This window comes from Gavia stellata, chromosome 10 (assembly GCF_030936135.1).
Source record: "Gavia stellata isolate bGavSte3 chromosome 10, bGavSte3.hap2, whole genome shotgun sequence".
Taxonomy (NCBI): Eukaryota; Metazoa; Chordata; class Aves; order Gaviiformes; family Gaviidae; genus Gavia; species Gavia stellata.
In genome coordinates, this window is record NC_082603.1 from 34,901,875 (window position 1) to 34,919,222 (window position 17,348).

At 54.7% G+C, this 17,348-nt stretch overlaps 1 protein-coding gene across 1 annotated transcript; it reads left to right on the top strand.

Moving 5' to 3' along the window:
* Positions 1–374: 374 nt before the first annotated feature.
* IL23R (interleukin 23 receptor) lies at positions 375–16,329 on the top strand. Its single transcript, XM_059822297.1, is given in 14 exon segments — positions 375–432; positions 1,241–1,534; positions 1,682–1,810; positions 2,735–2,896; positions 3,053–3,198; positions 4,071–4,230; positions 5,166–5,248; positions 5,538–5,739; positions 6,676–6,870; positions 7,632–7,709; positions 12,763–12,816; positions 13,674–13,770; positions 15,155–15,245; positions 15,709–16,329. Coding segments are annotated over 14 exon segments (2,370 nt in total).
* The last annotated feature ends 1,019 nt before the right edge of the window (positions 16,330–17,348 follow it).

Below are 17,348 nucleotides of genomic sequence, written 5' to 3' on the forward strand. Positions count from 1 at the left end.
TAAGTATAAGGAAAGGATTGGAGAAATTTCACAGATGTGAAAACTAAGAGAAACGTCACCGGTGCTGGAAGCCCCGGGAAAGTGGCCTCGGGGCTGCTCACTGGGGCTGGACACCAGGCTCTGCCCATGGGGTGCCTGTTCCCCAAAATGCTGAGTCCTGTGTGCCCGTGGGCCTGTCCCCCTGTGCTCCCACTGCTGGCACGGCCCGCCCTGACCCCAAACCCCTGATGAAAGCCTCGCCGTGCATCCCCATTGCCACCTCCGGGGTAGTCCCTGAGCATCCCGCGTCGGGCAGCGGTGCGGCTGGTGGGACAACTCACGCCTTTCCTCCCCCCAGACTATGCCACGCGCGGGCAGCGGCCGCAGCCCAGGCCATGGCGGGGTCCGGCGAGGCTTTGGTGCTCCACGTCCTGCTCTGCTGCCTGTGTGGAGGTAAGCAGCTGCGTGGCACGGCTCGGCACGGCACGGCTCGGCACGGCACGGCTCGGCTCGGCACGGCCACCACAGCATCACCCTCGCGGACTGCCGGAGCAAACGTCCCGGCCCTGCTAGGGAATTGGAGCTGGAGTGGGGAAAATTATAGTGCTACGGCTATGGATTTTGGGGGGAGCACTTCGTTAGCGTGGCGGGGGGCTCCCACACCCCACAGCACCCTCTCCTCCCCGCTCGCATCCTTGGGCCGGGGCTGCATCCAGCTGCGTTGAAGCAGGCTGGTGTTTCAGCGGCTGTGACAAGCAGCATGATCCTGCCTCTGCACAGCCGAAGCCGGAGCAGAGCTGCACCCTTTCCAGGAAGGCCAGATCGAGCCTGATACCGGCTGCGAGCCGGGTTTGCCGGGGCTGGTGCAGAACCCTCATCTGATAGCGAAGGGCAGCGCGCCTCTGCGCGGGGGCTGCCGCCCTAATCTCGGGGGATCAGAGCTCTCAAGACTACAGGTTATTTCCCTGCAGTCATTTAAGCATTAGAGCAAAACCTAAAATCGGTGAAACTAGCTGTTTCCGATCTGAGGGGATGAGTCACCGGGTGCCGGGTCGCTGCTGAGGGCAGCGGGGTTTGTCCCCGTCCCGGGGGGAGCGAGGGGGCCGGGGGGGCACCAGCAGCCCCCCACCGCGGGGTCCTGCCATGCTGCTGCCCGCATCTCAGCAAAGCAGCCGCCCGTGCGGAGCGGTGCAGCCCGCAGGCGTTTCCTCCCGTGGGACACCCACCCGGAGCTGCCCTGACCCGGTGGGTGTTGGCGCAGGTGTTGCAAACATCAAGTGCTCGGGGCACGTCTGGATCGAGCCCGCGCCGGTGGTGCTGATGGGCTCCAACATCTCCATCAACTGCTTCTCCACCCTTGGCTGCCCCTGGGCCAAGTTCCTCATCCTCCTCAACTACAGCCTCGCTGAGGGTCCCCTGCACCCCCTCAACAGCAGCACCGTCCAGCTCCAGCTGCGCGATTTCCAGATGCCCTTCGGGACCGTCACCTGCTCAGCCCGCTGCCCCAACAGCGAAAGGCAGCAGCTGGTGTGCGGCACCAACGTCCTGTCCGGCTGTGAGTACCCCCGCCACGGCTGTGGGGTTTCGGTCATTTTTGTTAAGCCGGAGCACCGAGGAGGTCGGGGCGGGGGGGTTGCAGCAGCCTGGGCTGTGCAGTGCTGGGGGGGCTGCCCATGCGCTCTGCCTGACCTTGCCTCCGCAGACCCTCCGGACCCCCCCAGCAACCTGACCTGCGCCATCCACGAGCACTCGGGGCACCTGACGTGCACGTGGGACACGGGGCGGCCGACCCACCTGCCCACCAACTACACCCTCCACCTGCGCAGGTAAGGCCCCGCGGGACGGGGGGCTGCGGGGCGGGCGATGCGACGAGCCGGAGGGGGCCGGGAGGGAGCGCGGTAACCGGCAGAGCCGGCGCACGGCGTGCGGTCGGGGTGCGGCGGCCACAAACCCAGGCGACACCAGGGCTGCTCTGCTGCTGGCAGCGGGCGCCGTGCCCTAGTTACGTTTTCTAAAGCTCACGTCTTCCTGGTCTCCTGCTCGCAAACCGCACGTTACAGCGAGGGTTTAATTCTGCAGGATGGACCGTACGCGCTCGGTGCTATTAGTGGCCCAGCAAACACCGCGTCATGTTGCAACGCGTTACAGCCATGCATTTTTTGCAGACGGCATCGACTCTCTCTAAGCTAAAGGATGTGCAGAGGGTGCAGCCGGCGGTGTGCACCCAACACTGCCCAAACCCCGAAACCGAAACTCTAGCGGGGTACAAAAGCTTGAACCTGAAGCAGGCGTGCTGGCTGCTGCGCAGCGTGCCACGGCACTTCCTACCCGGGATGCTTTCTGCCACGTCTGCCACCGAAGCCCCCGTGACACAACATTGGCAAGCTTTCGAAGTTAATCTGACTCAGTTATTAAAGTAAACACATTAAATCCCGTCATACGTAGGCTTTGTGAAGAGAGGTGATTAACTGCCTGTCTAAATTTGCTCGGGTTCAAACTTTGAACCGTGCAGCCAGAAAGAACTGAGAAAGTTCCCTTCCTACAGCGAAAATGCAAATGCCCTACAGAAATGTCAAGAGCCGAAGGCAATTACTTTCTAGTTCACTGTAAGAGTGACAGACTCCAGGTCTGGAGATGACTGTGCCCCAGTCGCGAGCCGTGACCCCTTGAGAGCTGCGGTCGCCTTGCCGGCGGGTGCGTGATGCCGGGACGGGCTCTGACCGGGGCTGCCTTCCGCTTCCCAGTCTGGGGACAGCAGCGGCGGAGGATGCTGAGACGGAGAAGGTCTTCCTCGTGGGCTCGCCGGTGCCGCTGAGTGAGCTGCGCGGCGGGAGCCGCTACTCGGCGTGGGTGCAGGCCAACAACACGCTGGGCGCTGCCCGCTCGGCCCCCCGGCGCCTCGACCTGCAGGAGCTTGGTACGTCTGTCTGTCCATATGTCTGTCTGTAGCCGTATGCACTGCCCCGAGACGTTGCTTTAGGGACACGCACGAGCGGTGTGGCTCACGTGCGTGAGGGCAGCGCCCCGTGGCGTGCCAGCCCCCCGACCCACGCTTTCCCCGCTCTCCCCGCAGTGGTGCCTGCTCTGCCCCTGGTCGCTGGTGCCGAGACGACGGAGACGTCGCCTCCCACCACCACCATCCACTGGAGGAGGCAGACGCTGCTGGAGAACGTGCACTGCGAGGAGCGGCATAGAGCCATGGGCACCCCGGCATGGCATGTGAGACGGCCCAGGAACCCCCAAAACCTCCCCCCACGCAGACCCATGCGCACGAGCTGCCCCCCATTAGGAGACGCACCAGTCCCGGTCCTGCCGGAGGCTCCTGAGCGCCCGTGGGACACAGGAGCATTTGGGGTCATTAAAAACCCACTCCCTTGCTTCAGTGCTGGTGGGGGGCACGCACCCCCAGCCACGAGCAGCACCCCACCTTTGGGGGGACAGGACAGCTGATGCCCTCGGAGAGGGCAGACAGCCTTTTGGGCAGGGTTATCTCTGCTTTTTAAGAAAAAGGGAAAAATTCAAAATATTTCCAAACGTTATCTAGCTCTGCAAGGACAAGGCAAAAAGCCTCTAGGGATGCTCAGCGCGCGCACGTCGCCTCGGTCACCCCCGCAGACACAACTACACTTGGGGCAGCTCCACCCGGGTCCCTTTCGGAAACTTCCCCGGGCACTGCCCGGGGCTGGGGCTGGATCCCAGCACCCACCGGAGCCCCCAAAATTGCCCTGGTGCAAGAAGCCCAGTGTGGCGGTGAGCCGGGGGCTCTCGCTGCACCCCCTCAGCTTGCCCGGCGCATTAGCAGAGGGGACTGCATGTGCACCGTGTCTCGCAACAGCATCGGTCTCAAAAACACGTGCTGGAGCACCGCAGGAGGCACAGCAGCGATGGGGACCCCCTTGGCAGGCAGCCCCCCCCCAGCAGGCTGTACCCCCCAGGCTCGGGGGTGCGCTCGGGGACGACTGTGCCCGTCCCCATCCGTGCAGATGAGGAAGGCAGCGACCGCCGCGTGCTCCCGCTCTGCGTGGGGGGCCAGCAGCGGCGGGGGGGCTGGCTGGGTCCCGCTCCCCCCTAGCACCCTGCTTCCCTTGCAGGTGGAGGCATGGGATGGTGCGGCGCAGCACGGGCTCCGCTCGCGGCACAACCTGCAGAGTAACACCCAGTACGCGTTTCAGGTCAGGTGCCGGCTCAGCCCTGCCGACAGCCCCTGGAGCGCCTGGAGCACCCCCTTTTTCTACACCACCCCCGAGGCAGGTAAGCTCAGCCTCGGCGCCGCTCTCGCCGCATTTTCCCAAGCAGCCCATCAACTCCTTGAGATGCTCTGCGGGGACCTGGCCCAAGCTCTGGCTGTTGGGCAGCTCAAGTTAGCCAGCAACATGCATGTGCATGGCGTGCACATGGCGTGTGCGTGGCGTGCACATGCACGGGGGCCTGCACGTCCCCACGCTGCCAGAGACTGCTGTCAGCAGACAGCGGACGTCGTGCTGCGGCCCAGGAGGCACCGCTGCCGTCCCCATGTCACAGCCGGGGGCTGAGCACTGTCACGAGCTGGCAGCTCCTCTCCTGCCCTCCCAGCCCCGTGGCACATTGCAGGTGATGGCGATTTTGGCAGACTCTGGTGAGAACCGGACAGAAACCAGGGGGACTTTCAGGCACGTGGTTTTCCGAACAGAAAGAGGGATGGGATGTGTTTATCCGCCTTTGGTAGCTGGCTTGCTCCCCGGCAGCAGGGAGCACCTCTTGCCCTAAGTGGAAAAGCCGCGTCAGCCGAGGGGTCCCACCAGCCGCAAAGACCTGTTTTCCCAGGTCAGCTTTCCCGCTTTGCATCCCGGTTCCTAACACCGGGATGAGCTTAGGCACGGCCGGCTCAGTTATCTCGGCCGGCAGCGGGACAAGACACCCAAGGAGCAAAGCCCGGCTTGCGTGCCGGTCACGGCGAGGAAGCCGGGGACGCGCTCGTCCTGAAAAGCGGTTCTCGCTGCTCTTTGCAGTCTGGGCCGTTTCCTCTCCGCGGCAGCAGAGCCATGCAGCAGCGGGCCCGCCGCCTCGCGTGGGGCCGCCGGCCGAGTGGGGCTTTCTGCAAAGGCTGCGCGCGGGTGGGAGCCACGTGCGCGGGTGGGAGCCCCGTCCGGTTCCCCTCCGGTTCCCCTTTGGGAGCTCACGCCAACGTCCCACGCTTCCTCCCGCAGCCCCCGCCGCGGCGCCCGACGTCTGGCGGCGCCTGGGCCCGGCCTTCCCGAACGGCAGCCACGAGGTGACGGTCTTGATCAAGGTAAGGTCTTTTTTTGGCAGGTCCCGTGAAGTTTTCGCATGCTCTGCTCCTCCCCGAGGACAGCACCTGCCAAGAGGCAGCGGAAGGCGAAGCCCTTCCAAAAGAGCCCTTTGACCAAAGAGATGGGAGGAAGATGAGACCCCAGCGTGTCCTTGGGGCAAAATCTCTCCATCCTTGCAAAATCCACATGCGTGTCACCCTGCCATGGGGACATCTGTCCTTCCGTGGGGCTGCTCAGCATCAGACCCCGCACCCATCCCCACGGGGCTCTCTGTCTCGCCGTTCGCAGCCCCTGCCGCCGCGGGATGCCCGCGGGAGGATCCTGGGCTACGTCGTGGCCGCAGAGAGCTCCGGGGGGGTGCTCCTCCTCTGCAACACCTCCAGCACGGCGTGCAGCATCCTGGTGCCCCCGGGAACCCGCACCCTCCACGTCACCGCTCACAACTCCAGGGGGGCTTCCAGCCCCGCCAGCATCACCCTCGGCCGGGAAGGTAGGATCCTGCACACACCAACCGCAGCCTTAAGAGATGGGATTTTATCAGGATTACAGGGGGAAAAAATGCTAGCTTGCGCTGAAGCAAGGGAAAAGCCCTGGCAGAGCTCTGCCCGCTCCGCCGAGGGAACACGACCTCCTCCAGACAAGGCCAGCGTCCCCCGGAGATGGAGATGCTCTGCAGCCACATCCCGCAGCCCTTGGACTTTGAAGGCTGCAGCAACAAGTTTAAAAATAAGTTTGTCCTGCCGGCGTCGGCTGGCAGGGCTGCGCAGCGGGCTCGGTGCGAGGGTGCTCCTCTGCTCCCGGCACCCAAAAATAGCCTCTGCCAGGGAGACAGCCCCAGCTGGGTCCTTGCAAACAAAAAGGGAGGAAAAAAAAAAATATCCTTGTTGGGCCACCTTAGGTTCCCCATGCCACAGGTTGTGGTTTTCCCCACAACCACACTTTCCTATTTTTGAAAAATGTCTCTTTTAAGGAGCAGTGGGAGGGGAAAGTCCCGTTCAAACTGAGGACAAATACATGACTAAAAAGAAACTACAGAGAAATAAGGTGGAAAAAATTCTCTAATCTCTCATACTTAGTAGAATCACGCACCTTTCTTGTAAGGAATGTAAAGCATTTCAGCTGAGATATGACAAAGCTGAAGATGTGCTTTTGTGATACATGTATGTGAGCACAGATGGTTTTATAGAGAAATTTGGGGGTTTTATAGAGAAATTTATAGCTATTTTTATATATATTTGTGTGCATATATATACACATTTGTGTGTATATATGAACCCACCACATTTTAGAATTTCTTGTTGCCTCTTCAGTCTTTAAAGACTTTCAGGAAAGCCAGATTTTGCCGGGGCTTGGCTGACCCTTCCAAGTCTCCTCCTCTTCAAAGATGAGGTTGGGGTGCCAGCCCCCTTGCCATCTCTCTCCGCAGAATTCCCAGCACCGATGACAGTGGAGGTCAAGCCTGAGAACAGGAGCAGTGTCTCGGTGGCCTGGCAGCCCCCCCAGCGCAGCGGGACGTCCCCGCTCTGGTTCATAGTGGAGTGGGTTTCCACCGCCCAGTCTAGTCAGGAGCAGTATTTTTGGAAGAAAGTCCCATGCCAAGAAACACGCACATACATCCAAGGTAAGATATTCCAGGCGTCCTTTTGCTATTTGGTGCAGTTCATCAGGATACTATAAAGCCAAAATGTATTATAAAGGCAGAGTTTCACTTAAAATTGAGCCCCTGCTCGCTTGTTTTGAGAGTGGGACCACAAAGAGCCCTTAGGGAGCACGGAGGAGCGAAGCAATAGGAGACATGAGGGCAGTCAGCGGGATTTGATCCCCCAGGTGAAGGTCACAGGGAGAGAAGGGACAGGGAAAGGGAATGAAGTGACAAGCAAGCTGGCAGGCAGGGAAGCCACTCTAAACCCATGGAGGCCTGCCCAAGTGCCGGAGATGCACGTGTGTATTTAAAGGATGCAGAGAGAGAAGGCGCAACACTCAATGCACCCAGGCTGGTGTTTTAGCACCTCTCCTCCGCCCCGTGCCCAGAGGGACGAGCCGGCCGGTCCTTACCGATGCAGCCAGAGCCCAGCAGCACCAACATCTTGGGACCCATCCCACTCCATTCCTGCTTCCCACATTAATTCTGGTGTTTATTGGTTTTTCGGTACTTCCTAGCCAGTTACCTGACCAGGCTTTTGCTCTTCCACCTGTGTTTTTGGGAACAGCCCCATGCAGTGGCTTTCCCCAGGGGAGGGAAGGCGTGCAGTGGGCTCAGAGCTGGGGACACCCCAACACCTCCATCTACTTTCACCACTCAGTAACAAGCCCTCGAGCAAGCCTAGAGCTTCCATGGCAGCTTACAAATAGATTTTAAAGGCAAATCTTGCTTCTTTCCAGAAGCAGCAGCAGGCCGCCTCAGCGTGTCAGTGTACGCAGTCTACCCCGACGGAGTCAGCAAACCAAGCTCTGGCCAAGGTAAGCCCACTTGGGTGGAGAAGTCAATGCTTGCTGAAATGGAGCTGCAGAGCTCAGCTTGCCGTTTCACGCTTTGTATTCTCACAATCCGACAGTTTTGCAGAATTACTTAGTTTTAGAAACGAGATGTAAAACCCTCCCACTGACCAGAGGAAAGCAGGGCTCTACAGAATCACTAAGGTTGGAAAAGACCTGTAAGATCATCAAGCCCAACCATCAACCAACAAACCCCACCATGCCCACTAAACCATGTCACACAATGCCTCATCCACACGTTCCTTGAACACCTCCAGGGATGGTGACTCCACCACTTCCCTGGGAAGTTTATTCCAGTGTCTCACCACTCTCTCAGGGAAGATTTTTTTCCTAATATCCAATCTGAACCTCCCCTGGCGCAACCTGAGGCCATTTCCTCTTGTCCTGTTACTTGAGAGAAGAGGCCAACACCCAGATCTTGATCCTCTAGATGGAAACCTCTTGGCTGCAGGACATGACAATAGAGATTTTTTTAATCAATGCATCTGTATGAAAGCCTTCTCTAGCTGATCTTTGCTCCTGTGCACAGATCTAATGCACAGGAGAACCACACCTTACTTCACAAGATACTTCTATGGAGTCATTCTCCCCTTTTGTGATGGAAAAGATGAGGTTGCTGCTCTGTACATTTGACAAGAAAATGTTTAGATAAATCAAAACACAGAAAACAACTTTTACAGAGACCAACTGGCCAAGCTGCATCCTGCCATTTCCTACCTGGAGTGGGAAGCAGGCAGACTTTGGTTCTGGAAACTGGTTTTGATAAGAACATGGGCCAATTTACAAGGGAAAGTAAGGACTGTCATCATCTCCAGCACTGTGTGCATTGGCTTTGGTTGTCCTCAAGAGCTGGGCATATTGAGCTCCCTGAGCTGTTACCATCTTGCTCCTGGTCCTCGCCTCGGCAAACCAGGGTAAACCATGTACAGCTCAACATCTGAGGACACCTCCCAGCACCACCATAGCTGTGCCATGGACACTACAGCGCAGACAAAACCTCTGCATTTATGGATGCTGCACACAGTGTCCAGTGGTGGCTGGACAGGTCACAGAATCATTAAGGTTAGAAAAGACCTGTCAGACCATCAAGTCCAACGACCAACCCAACCCCCCCACTGTGCCCACTAAACCATGTCCCGCAGTGCCACGTCCACACCTTCCTTGAACACCTCCAGCGATGGGGACTCCACCACCTCCCTGGGCAGCCTCTTCCAATGCTTCACCACTCTCTCAGGAAAGACATTTCTCCTAACATCCAGCCTGAACCTCCCCTGGCACAACTTGAGGCCATCTCCTCTTGTCCTGTCGCTTGTCACTTGGGAGAAGAGACCAGCACCCACCTCCCCACAACCCCCTTTCAGGGAGTTGCAGAGAGCGATGAGGTCTCCCCTCAGCCTCCTCTTCTCCAGACTGAACAACCCCAGCTCCCTCAGCCGCTCCTCATCAGACTTGTGCTCCAGACCCCTCACCAGCTCCGTCGCCCTTCTCTGGACACGCTCCAGCACCTCAATGTCCTTCTTGGAGTGAGGGGCCCAATGCTGTGTTCAGACACAGCATTCGCGGTGCGGCCTCACCAGCACTGGGCACAGGGAGGGCTGAGATCAAGTCATGAAGTCAGCCCATGGGTCAGGGTTGGAACCTCCAGAGCTCCTCCAGCACAGCCCAAGTAGGGGCTGAGAGCCCAGGGCTGGGCTTAAATAGCCCCCTGGGCAGGGGCTGTGGGTGGAGGTCCCAGGTGAGGCTGGTCAGGGCTATTGAGACCTGTCCGTGCCCTCGGTGCCCTGACATCGCCGGCTGTAGCTGCAGGCAACAGTAACACCTGAGGATGTCATCAGTTCACCATCCCATGCTGTGATGCAATTTTAGATGCATTATTTGAAGCTGCTCAGATACTTTCCCTGCAAAAAAAAAGCTCTGTGTTTCTGGTTGGCACCTCTCATGGCTTTGAGAAGGGCAGTGACTCAATTTTTTCCCAAGAAATGGAAACAAATATTCCTGACTGGTTCATCCCGGGCCGTTCACGGCTGTTAGCCTGGCTATTAGCTGTTATCCTCACGGACACACTGACGGATATTTAGACTGGCTATTAGGAGAAATGTCTTTCCGGAGAGAGTGGTGAAGCATTGGAAGAGGCTGCCCAGGGAGGTGGTGGAGTCACCATCCCTGGAGGTGTTCAAGGAAGGTGTGGACGTGGCACTGCGGGACATGGTTTAGTGGGCATGGTGGGGTTGGGGTGGTGGTTGGACTTGGTGATCTGACAGGTCTTTTCCAACCTTAATGATTCTGTGATTCTGTGACAGCCTCTGGCTCTGGGCAGGTCGGGGTTTGGGCACCTCCAGCTCTGGTGACATGAATTTCCAGGGTCCTGATCCTCAAGTGGGGCGTAAACCTCGGCAGCAAGTCTCCGTCTGCGTGGAAGGGGGAAGAGCTGGGTGTCAAAAGGATGATGCTCTAACTTTTGCACTAACAAACAGCTTAGAAATATGTTAAATGCTTAAAAAGAGAGACGTCAGCCTTAGTGGTTGCACAGACTCCTTTAACAAAGCGTGGGGGTTGATGTGGGGCAGTACCGACATGGGGCAGCAGTGAAGCTCGTGCCTGCGACAAGGTTTGCTTCCCAAGCACCAGCACAACCCACAGCTGACACCCGCAGTACAGTCCTCCAGCTTGACCCCGCAGGCTGAACCTCATTCTTCATCTTCCTTATTCAGATTGAGCCCGTCCATCATCAGTAAGGCATTACTGCAATCTTAAGAATTTTATTTTATTTATACAAGCTCAATGTGCCAGCAACACCTGCCCCCCAAAACTGCTGAATTCCCAGGCTGCAGAATAATGTACTCCATCACTTGCCTTCCACAATCCCATATATTCGAGAGATGCTTCGCAGTGTCTGCAGCGCACTCCAGCCGAGTGGATACACTCTGCTCAGGGAACTGGAATATGAACTCCAGGAGCTCTGCTAGGAGACGCATATGCTTCAAATGCACAAAATCAGAGACAGTACCTTTTCTGGGTTTTTTTTGCCCTTTGGAGAGGAAAAAATTGCATTTGGCCTTGGGTTTGTGTTGGTCAACACGAAGCAAGGGGAACAGGGCTTGCTCCACCAGGCTTGGGTAAGCTCCATCCTTTGACAGCCACTGTTTCATTTATTAAAGGCTGCAAATTCCGAAAGGTTTTCACTCATTTTCATCTGAACCAGTCTCAACTGGTGGGTTACTGACTCTGTTGCAGAAATCACTGGCTGAAATGAGGTGGCCCATGTTGTTTAGGATATCATTATATATATAATACATATATAGGATATATTATGCTGGATATCCTTAATTGTCTCGGCCCTCATCCGTGCCCTGCTGGGACAGCCAGCTCTCAGGGACAGAGAGGCAAACATGGGGAGCAGCAGGATTTTTCCTAAAGCAGTCAGCCTAACTGAAGGGTACGGTGGAATTTTCAGACGCGCAAATAAGGGATTTCATAAAGCACCTGGATCCTTGTGCTTCTAAAGATGCACTTGCGAGTCTGCCCTTCCTGAATTTCCCAGAGCTGGCAATTTGCCGTCCTGGGACAATCCTGCTGCCAGCGTGAGCTGTGTTTGCACGGATGACTCTGCAAAAGGGGCCCCTTACGTTGCCCACTGCTTTGGGGACATTTCCCTTCCTTCAAACACAACACGGACCCACAACCACATCATCAGCAACATTTGCCGCCATTGTAAGACATAGGAAAATCATAGGGAACAGGAAAGGAGGATTACCCCCTCCCAAGGGAAGATCAGCTGTATTGCTTCCGTTTCCGACAGATGTTTGCTGAAACTGCTCTTGGATTCCCAGGAAAAGGCAACCTACCCCGCTGCTCCTCAGCCTTGCTGCTAGAGCGGTTGTCCTCTTTCGTGACCCAGGCTTGAACTGCTGCAGTTTAAGATGACACCTCTCGTCCTGCTCGCGGTGAAAGGGCACCGACTATCTTCCGTGTCCTTGCAGCAGCCCTCGCTTCACAGCATCACAGAATCATTAAGGTTGGAAAAGACCTGTCAGATCACCAAGTCCAACCACCACCCCAACCCCACCATGCCCACTAAACCATGTCCCGCAGTGCCACGTCCACACCTTCCTTGAACACCTCCAGCGATGGGGACTCCACCACCTCCCTGGGCAGTCTCTTCCAGTGCTTCACCACTCTCTCGGGAAAGACATTTCTCCTAATATCCAGCCTGAACCTCCCCTGGCGCAACTTGAGGCCATTTCCTCTTGTCCTATCACTTGTCACTTGGGAGAAGAGACCAGCACCCACCTCCCCACAACCCACTTACTGCCCCGGTCCCCGTGCAGGGAGGTGACCCCGGGGAGATGCGGTGGGTGGCCTGCCCTGAGCACGTAGCTGTGGTTCTGGTCCAGGCTACGGGTTCCGTCCAAGCCCCAGTGCAGCAGTGGGATCGCCCTTGGCCTGGAGCCTCATCCCTTTTCTGTAGCAGCAACGGCACCGTGTATTTGTTAGGGAGAAGAGATCCCAAGGGAATTGCTGAATCTGCCCGGGAAGAAAGCTTGCTGCTTATTTCACCAAAATACACTTCTTGCCATGGCAGGGTCTTCAGCTGCAGATCTTCCCTCTCCGCACAGCCCATCACACAAACAAGTATTAGCAGAAAATTCAGTCCATGGGGTTCGGACACTGTGGGAAATAATCCGCAGGTGCTCATGAAAAATGATGTGCAGTTCCTCAGGAAGACTAAATTCTTGTTTCAGGTGCTGAGGGGAGCGACACGCATGGAAGATGTTTTGTAATCAGTGTTATGTGTTCATCAGCATCTCGTTTAATTGGATTTCTGAGAAATAGGAGGTTGTGTAGAGTGCAGCCAGAGCTGGAGTTACTAATTACTTCAGGGGGCTTTATTTTTCTCATGATACCATTATTCATTTTTTTAAATAATATCAGCAAAATAAAAATAAGCCATAGCTTCTATGTCACCCGCTGTCCTCCAAATGAAGTGACGGACACTTTTTTCCTCTCTCTGTTTAAGTCCCTTCGGAGGACCACCAGATCCTGGGCAGCACCTACAGCGAGATCTCCCATGGTAAGAAGATAGTAGCTCAGACTTGGTAAGCCAGACTTTCTCCTTGACCAGAAGTGGAAGTTTTAGCCCGAGCAGTGCCTGCAGCATCTGGTGATGGGGAAGCAAAAGCTCCCTTACACTTTGGAGAGGTCAGGGCCGGAAAAGCAGCTTTTCACTTGATGGGGACATGAGCCACATGGCAGGAAAGGCTGCAGTGCTCTCACAGATGAATAGCACCCGCACGATGCATGCCTTAAGTTTCGCTTTCTTGTCAGGCTTATAATATAATGTACATTGCAACAAGCAATGTAAGAAAACAGGGAAAACATAGGATAATGTTAACATATAGCATAACAGCGACAGACTGTTTCAGTCTTGCAGTTTGAACCAGAGACTCGTTTAAGCATTTCCCATCCATTTTTCTAACTTCAGTTACGCTTCTGGTTTGCACGTCTTCTGATAAAGGTTACGTTATGATCTGTTGCAGTACTTAAACCAAAAGCAAAAGCAACGCAAGCTGAAGAATTCACTTCAGCATTTCTGGAAGGTAAGGCGTGCGTAGGAAATGGTTAAACACAGCGACCACACTTCTTCCAATTCCTTGGCTGAACCCCCCCATGCATGGCGTGTGTGGCGATCGCCAGGCGACGGGGCCACAGCACCCGCGATGCTCTGGTCACAGCACAGCGCAACAGGACAGCAGTTTGGGTTTTGCTTTTGTTATGGCTTTGCTTCGTTAATCAAGGAGCAAAAGGGCAAGTGAAATGCTGAAGGCTGCTTTGTTGAAGGTCTGCCCTTTACATCAACGAACATCGTGGCAGATGGGGCGGTGGAGCAGGGCCACCCGATTGACCTTTTTCCTCCCAATCTTTTTTCAGACGATGACATTGGAGTTTTCCTGGGACTGGGCGTCAGCATGGTCATATTATCGGTTGTTTTTGCCATTCTGATGTTTAAAAAATCAGCCAGAAAAAGGTATTGCTTTCTTCACAATTTTTTCCTTATTTCCAACTCCTGCCTTTCTTCCAGAATATTTTAAAATTAACTGCAGAAACCTGCTCTGACTAAGGACAACTTCTCCCATTAGTTATATTGCTATATGAAAAGACATCTATGTGCTCTACAGTAAGGCAGAGACCAACCAAAACAGTAAAAACCACTCCTCTGCCAAGGCCAGCCTTAGGGACATGTGATATATTATTACACAGATATAAGGGGTAGGAAAAGAGAGGAAAAACACAGCCTCTGTAGGTAAGTTTTGTCCTTGGACTTGTTATTCCCAGATTTGACTGAGGAGGGGATGCTGAAGTCCCTTGTGCCTGGACCCCGAGGGACAGGCAGAGACGGGAGAGTGCAACAGCAGAAAAACCCAATGGGGAGGCTCTTAATACTGGTTTTTAACAGTGAATGCTCACAAACTGGAATAGGGGTGTCCAGGAGTCCGGGCACTGCTGTCCCTGACACAGGTCTGTGGGAATGGGTGACCTCTGTGGCGCAGAGCTGTCGGCTGGATCTTCCCGACAAACCAAGAAATAGGGGAGAGGAGACCTGGGGCTCGAGGATGTCGAGGGGTTGCCTCTTTCGGTTCCTGAACCCAGCCTAATTCTTCTGCTCTCGACGTAATTATGAAACACAGGCATCTCGGCGACACCAGGAACACAGCAATGCACGAGAACATCAGCAAAGCTCAGAGAAGTTAAAAACTCTTGCAAACGATTTTCATTTCTGCAGCAGCTTTGGCTGTAGGAAAATGAGCTTTCCTTACTGCTGTGTATTTGATGTCACCAGTTCAGGGCACGCTTGCCTGCTCTGGTTCATACACATAGCTTGGTCCTTCCCCCACCTCCCAGTTTAGCAAAGTGTTCACATACAGACAAGTTTTATGGAAGGGATTTCACAGAATCACAGAGTCACTAAGGTTGGAAAAGACCTGTCAGATCATCAAGTCCAACCACCACCCCAACCCCACCATGTCCACTAAACCATGTCCCGCAGTGCCACGTCCACACGTTCCTTGAACACCTCCAGCGATGGTGACTCCACCACCTCCCTGGGCAGCCTCTTCCAATGCTTCACCGCTCTCTCCGGAAAGAAATTTCTCCTAATATCCAGCCTAAACGTTCCCAAACCTCCCCATTTACCTAGAGTCATTTAGTTTCCAGAATCAAACCTGGAGGAATAAGGTCGAAAGATGAAGAGCAGGAGTTCAAACGGGGTAAACCTGGGGGTTCCAAGCCACCCGTGAAGGATGGATGCACTGTGCGTGCCCCTCCTGCCAGGGGACAGTTTCACCCGCCATGAACAAGTCGCTAATAAAATGGACTAACACCTTGGGGTTTATTTTTTCTTTTCGGTAAAGAATTAACGCCACCGTCGTGTCGCTTTTGCCAAAGTGGCTGTTTGAAGACTTTCCTCATGTGGAAAACAGCAGCGTGATAAAGTCACTTCAGGTAATTGCACCATTATCTCCCAGCTTTTCTCCCCTTGTCTCCCCTTAGATTAAAGCTCGCTCCAGAGCTGTGAGAAACACGGATGGGAAGCGGATTAAGCTCTAAGGGACCAGGAACTGATCAGGAATCATTTCCCAGGCATTTGCAAGGTGCATGGGAGCCCAGCTTAGCTGAGGTCTTTAAACCTTGCCTCAATATACGCTTTATTCAGTGGCCACAGTTGACTCAAGCTGCCCTTGAAGTGTGCGCAGAAGCATGGAAACAGGCACAGCTGCTCCCCGTCTCCTCTCGTCCACCTCACTGCCGTCCCTTTCACGGGGTGGATTGGATGAGAGAGGCGGGAAGGAAGACGAGATGAAGGCAACAAGTCATTGCCCAGTTTCTTCCTTGGGATGCTCTAACAATAGCTCTCCCAGCGGTAAAATTTGCCGGTTTGTTACTACATTCACTCTTTTTTTTCCAGGAAAAGAGCGATTTCACGAGCAGCAGTTTCCATGAGCCATTCTTGGACACCGGTGACTCCACAGTTACGGAAATCGAGGAGGTGCCAGCACCCATGGGGTACAAGAACGTGGCCACCAGAAGGAAGCCCAGCAGAGAGGTCCCCGAGGCCGGGGAGCGCCCGGGGAGCACAGCGCCTGCCAGCATCACGGCCCCCGAGCAGATCAGTGACTACAAACCTCAGGTGTCCGACGGGAAGACGCCGGGGTACGTAGCTGCCAACCTTTACCAAACACAGCCCCCCGCGCCCCTCCCAGAACCGGAGACGAACATCTTCTTCAGAGACTACACGAGCCCTGTTCCCCACCTGTGGGACGGGGAGGGAGAGGGGCACCACGTCTGTCTGCTGGAGAAGATCAACCTCATCTTAAACAGCAGCCGGAGCGGGCAAAGCCACGCGTTCGGCCCAGCCCAGGGGGGACACGGGTCCCTCCTGGAGAACCAGTGGGGACAGATGCTGGCCAGCGATGTTCAAGAGCAAACACTGGTCCCCGAAGAGCTGGTCTCCTGCCTGAGAGCCATGAACGGGGAGTCGGTGGATATAAAGACCTGCTTTCCGCAAAGCATCGGAAGATTATTTTGAGAGAAATTGTAGCTGTGATTAAAAAATCGGAAGCGATGACCGTGGCACATACCAGCCTTTGAGATCGCGAACAGCAGAATTGGAGCAGAACTCCAAATCTGAAATCTGCCTCCTTAATCGACAACAAATTCTTGTGGCTGCCTGGAATGCTTTGGCCAGTAAATCACAATTTTAAACTTACCTTATATTGTCACAAGCATAAAACCCATAAAACTTGGATTCCCGTAAGAACTGAAATAGAGAGCAGGTGATTTTTGCAGGATGCAATATGCTTCAATTATTATTCAAAATCATTCTCATGTTAAATGTTTGGAGCATTTAATCCCTGGAGCTGATTGCAGTTAAGATGGATAAAATGATCCCTTAGGCATCCTGACTGAATTGTGTAAAACATCCTGGGATCGCTCCTAACAAAAAGACACTACACCGAGGAGGATTTCTATATCATACAGCAGACGTGGGTACCAGGACCATGAAATCTTTTCTGTATGACAGAATAACCCAATTTCATTTTCCCTCCTGTTCAATAATAAAACCTACATCAGGTAAGAACAAGCCTTCATCGTCTGCCAGGCTGATTTAAAGTCTCTCTACATTGGTCACCGGGCAGATTCTTCACGTTGGGTGAGGGATTTATCACCTCCTCACAGCATCTTGTCAGCGCCTCGGCCTTGCTGTGTGAAGCAGAACGTGGCACAGCGGAACGGCGTTTATTTGGCACACGGCAGGGAATTTTGGATCTTCTGAAATACAGAACATGAACTACAGGAGTCTCCGTCCTGCTGAGCCGTCGTGAAATCATTTAAAAGTTTGCCTGGCACTTCAGAGGTGGTCTTGCAAAATGGTCCTAAAGCAACCAGAAACTCCCTGGAAATGCAAGAGGTTGGATTATGTATTTGTTCGCTGATCACCCACACCTTTTTAAGGAAACACTCCAAATTCTTTTAAGGAATACGAGCGTAAAAGAAGGTTACAATACTCTGTAAAACACCTGAGCACTCAACACCCTCCGTGAGGTT